The sequence below is a fragment of the Plasmodium vinckei genome (genome assembly GCF_900681995.1).
Source record: "Plasmodium vinckei vinckei genome assembly, chromosome: PVVCY_14".
Classification (NCBI taxonomy): domain Eukaryota; phylum Apicomplexa; class Aconoidasida; order Haemosporida; family Plasmodiidae; genus Plasmodium; species Plasmodium vinckei.
Window position 1 is genome coordinate 937,363 of NC_051306.1, and position 13,319 is coordinate 950,681.

At 23.8% G+C, this 13,319-nt stretch overlaps 4 protein-coding genes across 4 annotated transcripts; all 4 read left to right on the forward strand.

Moving 5' to 3' along the window:
- Positions 1 to 964: 964 nt before the first annotated feature.
- PVVCY_1402670 (ubiquitin-conjugating enzyme, putative) lies at positions 965 to 1,571 on the forward strand (the record flags this gene model as incomplete). The annotated part of the gene is made up of 2 exons (XM_008624758.1): positions 965 to 1,115; positions 1,225 to 1,571. 2 exons carry the CDS (start codon positions 965 to 967, stop codon positions 1,569 to 1,571), a joined length of 498 nt encoding a protein of 165 aa, XP_008622980.1.
- A 2,021-nt stretch (positions 1,572 to 3,592) lies between these two features.
- PVVCY_1402680 (RNA-binding protein, putative) lies at positions 3,593 to 5,836 on the forward strand (the record flags this gene model as incomplete). The annotated part of the gene is made up of 1 exon (XM_008624757.1): positions 3,593 to 5,836. The coding sequence occupies one exon, from the start codon at positions 3,593 to 3,595 to the stop codon at positions 5,834 to 5,836; it is 2,244 nt and encodes a 747-aa protein (XP_008622979.1).
- A 2,392-nt stretch (positions 5,837 to 8,228) lies between these two features.
- PVVCY_1402690 (karyopherin alpha, putative) lies at positions 8,229 to 9,866 on the forward strand (the record flags this gene model as incomplete). Its single annotated transcript, XM_008624756.1, has 1 exon — positions 8,229 to 9,866. The coding sequence occupies one exon, from the start codon at positions 8,229 to 8,231 to the stop codon at positions 9,864 to 9,866; it is 1,638 nt and encodes a 545-aa protein (XP_008622978.1).
- A 1,681-nt stretch (positions 9,867 to 11,547) lies between these two features.
- PVVCY_1402700 (sporozoite surface protein 3, putative) lies at positions 11,548 to 12,852 on the forward strand (the record flags this gene model as incomplete). The annotated part of the gene is made up of 1 exon (XM_008624755.1): positions 11,548 to 12,852. One exon carries the CDS (start codon positions 11,548 to 11,550, stop codon positions 12,850 to 12,852), a length of 1,305 nt encoding a protein of 434 aa, XP_008622977.1.
- Positions 12,853 to 13,319: the final 467 nt, after the last annotated feature.

A 13,319-nucleotide genomic window follows, 5' to 3' on the forward strand; every position in this document is an offset into this window, starting at 1 on the left:
GAATTCTAAATACATAAAAAAAAATCCTTCAAAATCATGGAGCGCATATAAAAAATGATATCACAAGAAAATTAAGAAAGCAAAGTAAATGCATATTAATATCTGCATTTGTATCAAATACTGTGATATAAATAATTGTGTTTCTGCTATTGCATATTTATTTATATACTTTATTTATATGTTTTAATTTATTAAAAATATGAAATAAAATTATTAATGTTATATATACAATATATATATAGCTTTATTAGGAAAGGCCATATAATTTGTTAATTTGTAACCTTAATATGAATAATATATAAATTAACATATATATATGTGGAATTCATCTTTATTTTTTTATCTCACATATTTATTATTTATAAAATTATAAACAAAAAATAACTATATATAGAAATAATATCAACATTTATCCATATTAGTAAAGACAGTGGTAAGCCTGTATTGCAATGAAAAGTCATAATTATAACATATATAAAGATAAGATTATATGTTATCATTTTTTGCCTAGTCTTATAGAAATAAAAAACAAGTAAAATAAATACATCATTTTGGAATATTACATTTAAAAATATACATATTATACGCATATGCATATAATACAAGCACTTGCCTAATTATATGCCTTGTCCCCATTTATATTTTTGATGAGAAACTTTTCTCCAAAAGGGGAAAACGCTAAACGCTTTTTTGTATACGTTAAAATTTGTATAATTTCAGTATACAATAATTTAAGTGAGTTTTATTTTTTGCACATACACGCATATATATATTCAGCTTGGTTTATGCGTAAAGGCTCCTAACATTTTAAACTATAGAAGAAAATAGAACAAACATAGAAATATTTTATAAACAACTTTTGCTCATAATTTGTGAAAGGGGGATATTCATATATTTATAAATAGTTATGTATATATAATTATATTACATTTTTTTTTACTTTTTATTCTCTTAATAAAACACAATGTCAAATTTAGCCAAAAAAAGACTTATTCGAGATTTCAAAAAATTACAAATCGATTCACCTTATGGAGTTAGTGGTTCTCCAATTGGAAATGATATTATGAAATGGAGAGCAGTTATTTTTGGTCCTACAGACACACCATGGGAAGGAGGTATATAAAGAATATTTCATCTAAAGTATCAGAATACATGTGGGTATATTATGTCCTAATTTATTTACATATTTACTTATTCATTTATTTACCATTTTCATGCATATAGGTACTTTTCATTTAGAACTTTTGTTCGGAAATGAATATCCAAACAAGCCACCTAAAGTCAAATTTTTAACGAAAATGTTTCATCCCAATATATATATGGATGGAAATATATGTATTGATATTCTTCAAAAACATTGGAGCCCAATTTATGATATTTCCGCAATCTTAACATCAATACAATCATTACTTAGCGACCCTAACCCCAATAGTCCAGCAAACCAAGAAGCTGCTCTTTTATTTGTTGAAAATAGAATTGAATACAATCGAAGAATTAAAAATTGTGTAAAAGAATCTTTTAATTTTATTGAACAAAAAATTGAAGAGGAAGAAGAAGATAAAAAAGCATAAGACAAATAAAAAATTATAAGTGAAAAAAAATATAGGAAATTTTTTAATCATTAATCTCTTTTTCTTTTTTTCAATAAATTTGTATTAAAAAAATGTAAATAGTAGCACGTATAACTTACAGTGCATGAAAAATACCTTTATCCGAAAACCCTAAATTTTGTTGTACTTTTGACCTTTTGCAGAATTAATATATTTACAAATATATATTATACTAATAGTTTTAATAATAAGTATGATAAATCTTCTAATCATATTAAGATATCTTTTTCTAAAAATTTCGAGATTCGTATATTATGTATTTGTTGGTTTATTACGCTACTATTTATTTTTTATATTTTTTTTGTTTACTCTTAATTAATTATATCATCATTTTTTTACAGTTTTATACTAATAAATATTTTATTTCACAAATCTATTTATATGCATTCGTGAAGTATGCACATTGGCATTGAATTTAATCCTTATGTTATATATGTGTATATATGAATTTTCTTACATATGCTACCTAAATAATTTTGCATATGTATGTTCTATGCATATTTTATCCGAGGTATATTTATTAATATAAAAATAGACAATCTCTAAATGCATATTATTTTATGTATATATTTCATTTATATATATTTTTCACCATTTTTTAACATATAAATTGTTTTCGATATGTGGGATATGTATATATATTTTCCCGCGAAATAAAAACCGAAATGTAAATTTTATAATATAAAAAAATGAGTAATATAGTATTTATTAATAATACACCAATGATACTTTGAAACCTGTATTCATATGTGGATAAGCAATTATTCTACGAAATTACGAGATAACCGTCTTGTTTATTTTATAAGAAACATATTATATTATTATTAATGGTTAAATGCATATTCATGTGAGGTGGGCAATTTTATATGCTACTCAATATGAATGCCTATCTATAAGGCCGTAAATGCTTATGCTATTATTTGAAGGACAATAGCTTAATTGTTAGTATAAGCGATATACTTATTATATACCATTATATGTATATAACTATGTAACAAATATTGCACATAAAAACATATCGACTTTATATTTACAACAATAAGAATAGCAGTCCTAAATATTTATAGGCTAATATTTGAATAATTCGAATGTTATATAATACCAATTAAATAATAAATAAAAGCATGTAGCATTCTTATTATAATGTTTATCAAATTGATTTGAAAAAATGAGAATATAAATGTTCAACTAAATATTAATTACGTTGGTATTCCATTAAATTATGGAGAAAAAGAAAAAATATGGTTCACCATAAAAAGTGGCTTCAAGCATATTCAAGGAAAAAAATAATACTTATGGCTTTATAAAAAAAAATATATAAAAGTACTTAAATTATACAATAAATAAAATATATAAATAATCATAATAATTTTCATTAAGGGGAATACGTATATATTAAAATATCGTGCTACCCATATATGCATTATATATATAATAATGTACGCAACAAAATATTTTTAAAAATATATTTAAAAAATGGAAAAATATTATCACGTATTTTATGAAAAAAATTCTATTAAAAATATGCATATATATATATAATAATAATATAGCATAAATCACAAAAAGTAACAAATAAATATGGCATACCTTTATCATATTTTATCATCTCTTTATGTATATAATTATTTTACATGTATCATTTAAAATATATATATTTTAGTATAAATAATAGCAGAACGCTTCTTAATTTCATATTATATTCTCCCCATATTTTTTATTTAAGAGAGAAACTTAAATAAACCAATAGCCATATATAAATATATTTATTTATGCAAGTATGAACTTATTTGTTTGCCGTAAAAAAAACAAAATGTTTGATATTAATTTTTAAATATAATTATTTGATTTTTTTTAATAAAAAATTAATAAAAAGAAAAAAATTGAAAAAAAAAACCGTAAGGTAATAAAATACCAAAGAATAATAGAATAAATCCATTAGATCAATTTTCATTCTATTAATTAACATTTTTTGAAAAGATATGTTTTCTTTTGGTATATTAAAAAAATCGAATAAAGAGGAGGAGGAAAATCAGGATAAAAATGATGAAGAAAGTAAAGACATAGAAAATGATAACAATGGGGAAGGATCATCTAATGAACAAGTAAAACAAGAAAATGATACTAAAGCGGGAAATAAGAGAACTAGAAAGCCGGCTAGACGAGGTAGAAAAAGTGCTAAAGAGGAAGAGAAAAAAGAAAATGAAGAGCCCCAAGAAGAGAAAACTGAAATCGAAGAGAAAAAAGAAGTCGAGGAAAAAAAAGGAAGGCGAGGAAGAAGAGAACCTGCAGCGAAAAGAGGAAGAAAAGGACAGGCAGCTGATAATGAAGAAGCAAAGAAAGACAGTGATATAAAAAAAGAAGGGAAAACGGAAAATGATAAGTCAGAAAACGACTTAACAAAAGAAATTAAAATGGCTGAAGAGTTAAAAGATAAAGATGCCAAAGCTAGTGCATTAACACTTGAAATATTAGGGGATATCCCAAATGCCGATTTAAAACCTCCAGAAAATATATTGTTTGTTTGTAAATTAAATCCTATAACTGAAGAAGATGATTTAAAAACAATATTTTTAAGATTTGGTCCTATAATTTCATGTAATATTGTAAAGGATAAAGTAACAAATAATTCACTTCAATATGCATTTATCGAATTTGAAAAAAAAGAAGATTGTTTAAATGCTTACTTTGAAATGGATAATGTTGTTATAGATGACAGACGCATACATGTTGATTTTTGTCAATCTTTATCAAAATATAAATCAGATATGTCTAAATGGAAAATTGACAATACAGATTTATTTGATCGTATTAAACATGCAAATTTTAGTGATCCAAATATAAAAAGAAATAAAAACAACGAAGATGATAGTGTAAGAGTATTTAAATATGAAAGTGATAATAACAAATCAAATAAAGATGAAAAAGATAGAAAAGAAAATGATGACGATAAGCGCAATAGAAGCATTAGTAAATATGATTATAATAAAAAAAAAAATAGTGGCTATTCAAGATATGATAAATATCATAGTGGTCCATACCCATATAGAAGAAATTCCTTTAAACATAGATATAATAATAACTATAAAATGGGAAGTGGCGGACCTGGTAAAAACTATTATTATAGAAAAAATTTTAATAATTATCATGATCGAAATGATTATTATCATAATAAATATTCCGGAAGAAACGATAGTATAACCAATAAAAAATATCATGGGTATAAAAATGACCATGAAAATGATGGCGATACGAAATATGATAAACATAAAAAAGAAGATCGAAGCCGTTCTTATGATTCTCAACATAAAGATAAAAAAGAACATTCACACGAGCGTGATGATCCAAATGATGAATATTCTAAGCAAGACAAAAAAGGAAAGGAAAAAGATGATGGCCCCAATGATTCAGGAAGTGCAGCGGGTGACCAAAAAAAATATTATGATGATAAAAATAAAGATCACGATGATTATAATCAAAAATCAAATAAATTTAAAAATAATAGAAATAGTGAAAGAGATAATTCCGAATATGGTAACCGAAAAAATTATAATGACTATAAAAAACCGAATGACGATAAATATTATTATGATAAAAAAAGAAAATACAATGATGATTATTATAGGAATAATGACAATTATAGAAGGGATTATTACAAGGATAAAAATCCATACGACAAAAGACAAAAAATGTATGATGGAAATAAATATGGTGATAGATACGACAAAAAAAATTATGATAATAAATATCGTAACGATGATTACAAGAATAGAGACAATGGATACGACAAATATAGGGATGACAGATACAGAGATGACAGATACAGAGATGATAGATACAGAGATGACAGATATAGGGATGATAAATATAGGGATAATAGATATAAAGATGACAAATATAAAACCGATAAATATAAAAACAATGATAAATATAACGATAAATATGATAACTATAAAGATAAAAAATACTATGATGAAAAAAATTCGAAATCTTATTATGACAATAAAGATACAAAAACAAAATATAAAGACTCAAACAAAAGTAAAGGAAAATTTAATTCCGCTGATAGTCCCCGTAGTTCCAATGATAGATATGGATCAAAAAACAAGGAAAAAAAAAACGATAAATATTCTTCAAAAGATAAAAAAAAAAATGATGATCATAACAAATCAGCATCAAAAAATTCGTATGATGCCAAATCAAACTCAGCCAATTCATCTTATTAAAGCCATTGACGAACAAGTTGAGTATATTCAGTTTTGCCCATGTTTGAAAATGAATTTCTTATTTATTTATATACATATATGATATACTCATTCTAAATGAGAAAATTAAGGAAAAACTCATTAAAATATTTATTCAGCTTTTCTTAAGTTATATGAGTATTCATAAAAATAATGTATATACTTAAAATTAATTTATCGTTTTCATTAAAAGGAAAAATTCTTAAAGAAAAATATTCCCTTAGAAAATGGCCAACACACACATGCATATATATATATGGCTTTCATAGAAGAAAAAAGAATATCGTCTCTTTATATATTGCATGATTAAATTTCATGTTGCATAACTATAATTAATTAAGAATTTTTTTTGTTCAAATACCTTTTAAAGCTTTTTATTGTTATATTAATTTTTTTTAATTATTTAAATATACAAAAAAATCATATGACACCATATTTTTTACACATTTTTAATTATGTATAAAACGTTCCTATTTATTCGTATTATTCTTTTGCATATAATAAAATAAAAGGGATATAATATTAGCAGCATAGACAACTATTTATAAATAATAAAAATAAATAGGTTAAACTGTTAGAAATATCCAAAAAAAATATATATTTTTTTTTAAATAGACTAATATACCTTTTATTTAAAAAAACTTGTTACACGAAATTGCTCTGCAAATAGAGAATCAATCATTTTATTTTTCCAATTAAATGAGGAAAATTGTTATTATCATTTTCCTTTTAACCATTAATGTTTTTTCTACTCATATGCTTTTTATGAATAGTATTGTAATTTTCCATAATATATATTTTTCCCCAATTTAGCCGTTTTGTGATATTCTTACAATGCCCAATCAAATTGTAATAATAATACCCTAATAAAAACAATACCATATCCAAATAAATTTATATAATGCCATATCTTTTGTATATAATAATTATGGCCATGGATCTAAACTAAGAACGCAGGACAATGGACAATGGGAAAAGTTGCTAATGAATTACACACATAAAATGATAATATTATATTTTCTTAAAAAGCTTTCTTTTTTTACATTTCTCATTTATATTAATTTAAAGAATTAATAAGAAATGGCTTTCATGCTACCGAAAAAATGCATATATAGCTATATTATATATATGCATGTTAACTTATTAGGCTCTTATATTAAAGGAGAAATGTGTCCTTTGTGGTGTTCTTAAAAAAGGGGTTTTATTATTTTATGTTCATTAATTTATCGAAGGGTATTTAATAATATCGGTGGGAAAAAATAAAATAATGTTAAAAAAAATTATGAGTTTATTGAACAAAATAAAATCGAATAATTTCTTTAAAATATATAAATATTTTAAGGAATTATTAACCTTGCGGAATAGCATTCTTTAATGCATAAATGATATTTTGAATTTCACTTTCTTAAATAGAAAGCTAAAAATATATGTTAATATATATTTAAATAGCTATTTCATCATTGTAAGCTTAGAAAAAAAAAAATGAAATATATGAAAAAAAATATTTTTTTTATAATATTAAAATGAAAACTTAAGGCAAAAATTTGGCGAATTCATATACATATAAATTTTTGCTTATATACTATGCATGTATATATGCATTAAATATGTATTATATGTAAATTATATATATTTATTGATTTATTTTTTGCTTATTTTACTGAGTATATTATTAAAAGAAATGGGCTTTGTTTTAATGAAAATTTTATTTTATATTATACGCATATGCATATTAAAAAAAATGGAAGCATTCTCATACATTAAAAAAATATATTTGTAAAATTGAGAAAAAACTTATTTTTTTTCTTTTATTTTTTTTAAGAAAAAAAATATTATGTATACATATAAATAATATTATTATATATATATGAATAATTCTCTAGTTTTAGATACTAAGGAAAATACATAATTTCACATTATATGTATGCTTCGATGTATACATATATAGGAATAAATATGAATAATATTTTATATGAGCAAGTTACATAATATTTTTATAATGATATTTGTATAAATGTTCCTTACCATATACATATAAATAATATATATGTTTGTAAAATTGAATAGTAAAATGCATGAGAAAAATACATTTGTAACCCATGAATTATATGAATGCACATGAACTTATGTCATTAAAATTACGAAAAATAATAATTATATATATTTTTGCAATTATTTATTGAGCCTGAGCAATAATACACTTATGCTAAAAATATTTCATACCAAGGCACATGCATTCTTATAACTTATCATATTTACTATAAGCAAGCTAATAATAAGCAGCTAGATATAAAGTTGCCATAATTTCGCCATATATTGCACATCAACTGTTTTTTATGCGTTTATTATTTAAAAAATATATTAAAAAGAAAAAATGGATAGACGAATTGAAGCGAGACGAAAAGAATTCAAGAAAAACTGTGATGATACAAGAAGAAAAAGAGAAGACTTGGTAGTACAAATAAGAAAGCAACAAAGAGAATGCCAGTTAGAAAGTAAAAGAGCCATGGTAATGGCAAATATCGGGCTCGAAGAAAATAACTCATATAATATAAATTATGGTAAATCAAATCAAAATGATTCAACTAATGATTCATTATATAATACATCCTCAAATAATAGTTCGAATACATTAGAAATGTTAAAAAAAATACCAAGCCTAGCCATAGGTGTAAGATCTTCTGAATATGTAACACAATTAAATAGTACAAAAGAATTAAGAAAATTATTATCAATTGAAAAGGGCCCACCAATACAAGAAGTTATAAATTCAGGTGTAGTCCCTTATATCGTTGAATTTTTAAAATACGATGATAAAACAGATTTACAATTTGAAGCCGCATGGGTATTAACAAATATTGCTTCAGGTTCACAAGAACAAACTAAAGTAGTTATAGATAATAATGCTGTACCATATCTTGTTAGATTATTAAATAGTGAAAAGGAAGATGTATGTGAGCAAGCAGTTTGGGCTTTAGGTAATATTGCTGGTGATTCAGCTGAATGCCGAGAATATGTTTTAAATCAAAATTCTTTACCTTTATTGTTAAAAATATTAAGAAGTAGCCATAAAAGAACATTAATAAGAAATGCTGCATGGACATTATCAAATTTATGCAGAGGAAAACCAGCACCCAAATTTGAAATAGTATCAAAAGCTTTACCAACATTAGCTGTACTTATATATAATGACGACGAAGAAATATTAACAGATGCATGTTGGACACTTTCTTATTTATCTGATGGTTCGAATGAAAATATTAACGCCGTTTTAGATGCAGGAGTAGCAGAGCGCGTCGTCGAATTATTAAGTCATGGCTCATTTTTAGTACAAACACCTGCATTAAGAACTGTTGGAAACATTGTTACTGGTGACGATTTACAAACAGATGTCGTTGTAAAATTAAATGCAGTTCAAAAATTATCATGCCTACTTAATTCATCAAAAAAAAGTATAAAAAAAGAAGCTTGTTGGGCATTATCAAATATTACAGCCGGTAATATTTCACAAATTCAAGCAGTAATTGATAATAATGTTATACCCCAACTTATTAATATTTTAATGAAAGAAGATTTTGAGGTTCGAAAAGAAGCTGCATGGGCAATATCTAATGCATCTTCTGGTGGATCTGAATCACAAATTGAATATCTTGTAGAATGTGGAGCTATACACTCTTTATCTAATTTATTAGATGTCGAAGATGCTAATATTATTTCAGTAACTTTAGAAGGATTAGAAAATATTTTAGAAATGGGAGAAAATAAAAAATTAAGAGATAACTTACCAGCTAATCCATATGTGCACTTATTTGAAGAATGTGATAGTGTGCATAAAATTGACGCATTACAAGATCGAAAAGTTGATAATATTTGTAATAAAGCATGGAAAATATTATATAAATATTTCCCATTTATTATTAATAATGAAATGAACAATGCACAAATACCATTAAACAATGTCTTCGTAAACAGTGACGATGCTGTTTTAAACAAAGATTTTACTTTTGATTAATTTGTTTGGAGTTATCTCATAGATACAAAAGGCAAAATGTTTCAGTGAGCAAATTGAAAAAAAAACTGCAGAAAAAATAGAAAAACTATTTACACAAATTAAGTAGCGTAACACCGCAGGCTCTAAGAATGCGTAATTATTTTTTCATGGGTTTTAAAATATTTCTCAGACCATTCACGTGCACATATATAGTACAATTGTGTCAAAAGGTGTACATATACGCTTATACATGAATACGCATATATATAATACATATATTTCTCGTATTTATGTATCTAATTTTACATGTTTTAAAAGCAGCGGACATATGTACACTAGAATTTGTAGCAGTCGTTTTTTAAAAAAGATGGCAATGCCTTGTGAAATGGATTAAAGAGTCTATTTATTTAACAAAACATTTTTACCATGCTAAAAGGGTACACGTGTGCGCATAAGCACATACACGTTGCATTTATATGTATTAATTTTTTAAATTATTTTTAATGTAAATATTCATAACGTTACAAGAGTATTTATACACACAAATATATTTATTTATTCATTTTTTTTTATTTATGGTTTTAAAATGTTATATTTATTATAATATTCATTAATTGAAACTATAAAAAACTAAATATAATTTTTATAAAATCTTAAATCTTTCGCTCATTTTTTTCTCTAACACCAAATTAAAAGCCACTTTACGAAAAAAACAAATATATCACAAGTATTGTATATTTGTATAAATTAATATTGTTCTTTTTATATTAACAATATATAGTATTAATTTTTTTTCTTTTTGGGCTTCTTAAAATGTTCACAATTCCCATACCATGTTTTATCAGCATAAAATAAAAATAGGGAAGCTTAATTCTTTAAAAGGTACATCCCTTTTTTCTGAGAAAGGGGATTTGTGGTTATGCAAAAATGCCAGACATTATTTTTATCTCACTCATAACAAATTGGTTACTAATAAATAAATAAATAAATGTGAACGTATAGATAAATTATTATTTTTTCGTGTGTATAAATATGCATTATAATATTTTTCCCCCCAAAATGTTTTGATGAATTTGCTTTTTTTTAAAAAAGACAGCGAAAACAAATTTTATAAACAAATTATATCAAGCCATTTCAGTGATATAATGGCATTTATTTTATCATATTATCTTGATCAATTTTGTTTATTTATTACATTTTATTTTTATTTCCACCAAAAAATATATTAACATAATGTAATCGCCAATTAAACAAGAGGCGTGTCTTCATGGCACATGCAATTTTTATATAGAGTTAATTGAGCATTACAATTGAATTTCTCATAAAAAAATAATAAATATATAAATATTATTAATTTGGAAATTTTAATTTAAAATAGCATGTGTATATTATTTGAATATATGTATAAAAAAAAATTGCAACAGGATTGTTCTTACATCTTTTTTTAATTGTGTCATCGCCATTTTCCTTATTGCTATATTTACATATTAACTCCCATTTGGGAATAAAATAATATTTAAAACATGTTTTTTTCAATTTATTGATAATTCATAAGATGTGATAAAATTGAAAACATCATTTTCACACATATTTAAAGAGCCAAAACTTGTATATACTTATAATACACTTGTTTGTATTAATATAGATATTGGCAACTGTTTGTATCTTTCTTTTTCTTTCTTTTTCATCACTTTATTAAAATATGTTTACTATTATTTATTGCATATTTGCCTCCATTTTTATTTTTTATACCCCTGTCAAGGGAGATGGATATATATGCGATTTTTCTGCAGAAAAATTTAATATAGACTTTGACGATTATTATGATGATGTAATATGTGAGCATGAAATAGGAAATGGAGATAGTATAGGGATAATTATACCAAGATATAAAGATGAGAATGGGTATATAAATGTAAAATCAAAATGCTTTGATGAAATATCTTTAAACATATTCGGAGATCGAATTACGTCAATATATGATTTATATGGTAAAGACGAAATTAGTATATCTAATGAAAATAAGTTGCATAATAGTGAATATAGATCCTCTATATTACAACTTAAGAATGTAAATAAAAATAATCGTATTTATTGTGTTTTTGAAAATACAAATGAAAATGGAGTATTAATTCATAAAGGGATAACAAAAATTTCAATTGAAAATAATATTAGTAAAAAAGAGGATAGTATATCCAACACACATGTTATTGATTTATTTAATAAAATAGATTTAAATGTAGATAATTCTAATAATAAATATGATATTGAAACAAAACCAGGAGACATTCTATATATGTTAGGAACAAATTTATTAAAAAATGAATATATATATTTTGATGATAATTGTGCAATTCCTTTTGAAATAATTGGACAAATTTATAAATATGTATTCCCAATAATAAATGAAAAAGATATTACATATACATGTTCAATGTATATTAATAAAGATGAAAATAAAACAAACATCGGGACATTAAATATCACATTTAAACAACAATATCCTAGTATTAGTACTATTAGTAAAGATGTTTTGAAAAAATATATAAAATATGATGTAGATAAAAAATTAAATAAAATATTATTTGGGATCCAAGATGATGGCTCTAATAATGTTAAATATGCTGAACAAGGAATAGACGTAAATAAAGGACGTACATCAAATTCCCAAGGAACAAATATTGATAAAGATCATTGTAATAATAATACATGTGTTGAACTATTTAGCAAATCAAAATGTTCATCTATGTGTGGAAATGGATATAGATTAATGGAAGGATATAATATAAAATACGATACACAATCAGTTATTCCATGTAATAATGGGGAGTGTACAATCGAAGATGAAGTCGAACCATTTATTATTTTTGCATGGGCATCTATAGTTTTTTTCTGTATTATGATTGCAATTCTTATTATCACTATATATTTCATTCAAGAGAAAAATAAAACAAAAAAAGTAAAACCTTCTGACCCTTTCATTTCTTACGATACAAATATTAAATGATTGCATAGGACATGCAAATAATGGATGAAGCAAACAATATGTGTTTTTTACTAAATTGTAATAAACTCATAATTATAAAAAAAATAATTCATACAACACCTATTTATTTTTCCTATTTTTAAATTATAATAATCTACATTTATGTAGTAGTTTCTTTTTGTATAATTCGTTTTTTTTCTAATTTCATATTTTTCTCCAAACATTTATCATCTTTCATTTTTTTTTTTAAACTCCACAACATCGTAAAAATATTCTTTTATATAATACACACACATTTCTAAAACACATTTAAATATATTATTCAGTGAAATAATATAATTTATAATGCCAAAAAAATAAAAATCAAATAAAAAATTCCCCAAGCGTGTATCTGTTATTATGCATATATATAGAATGAAGCATATCCTTATTTCCTATTTAATGTAATAACATAACAATATACTTTTCATATAAGTTCATAATATATT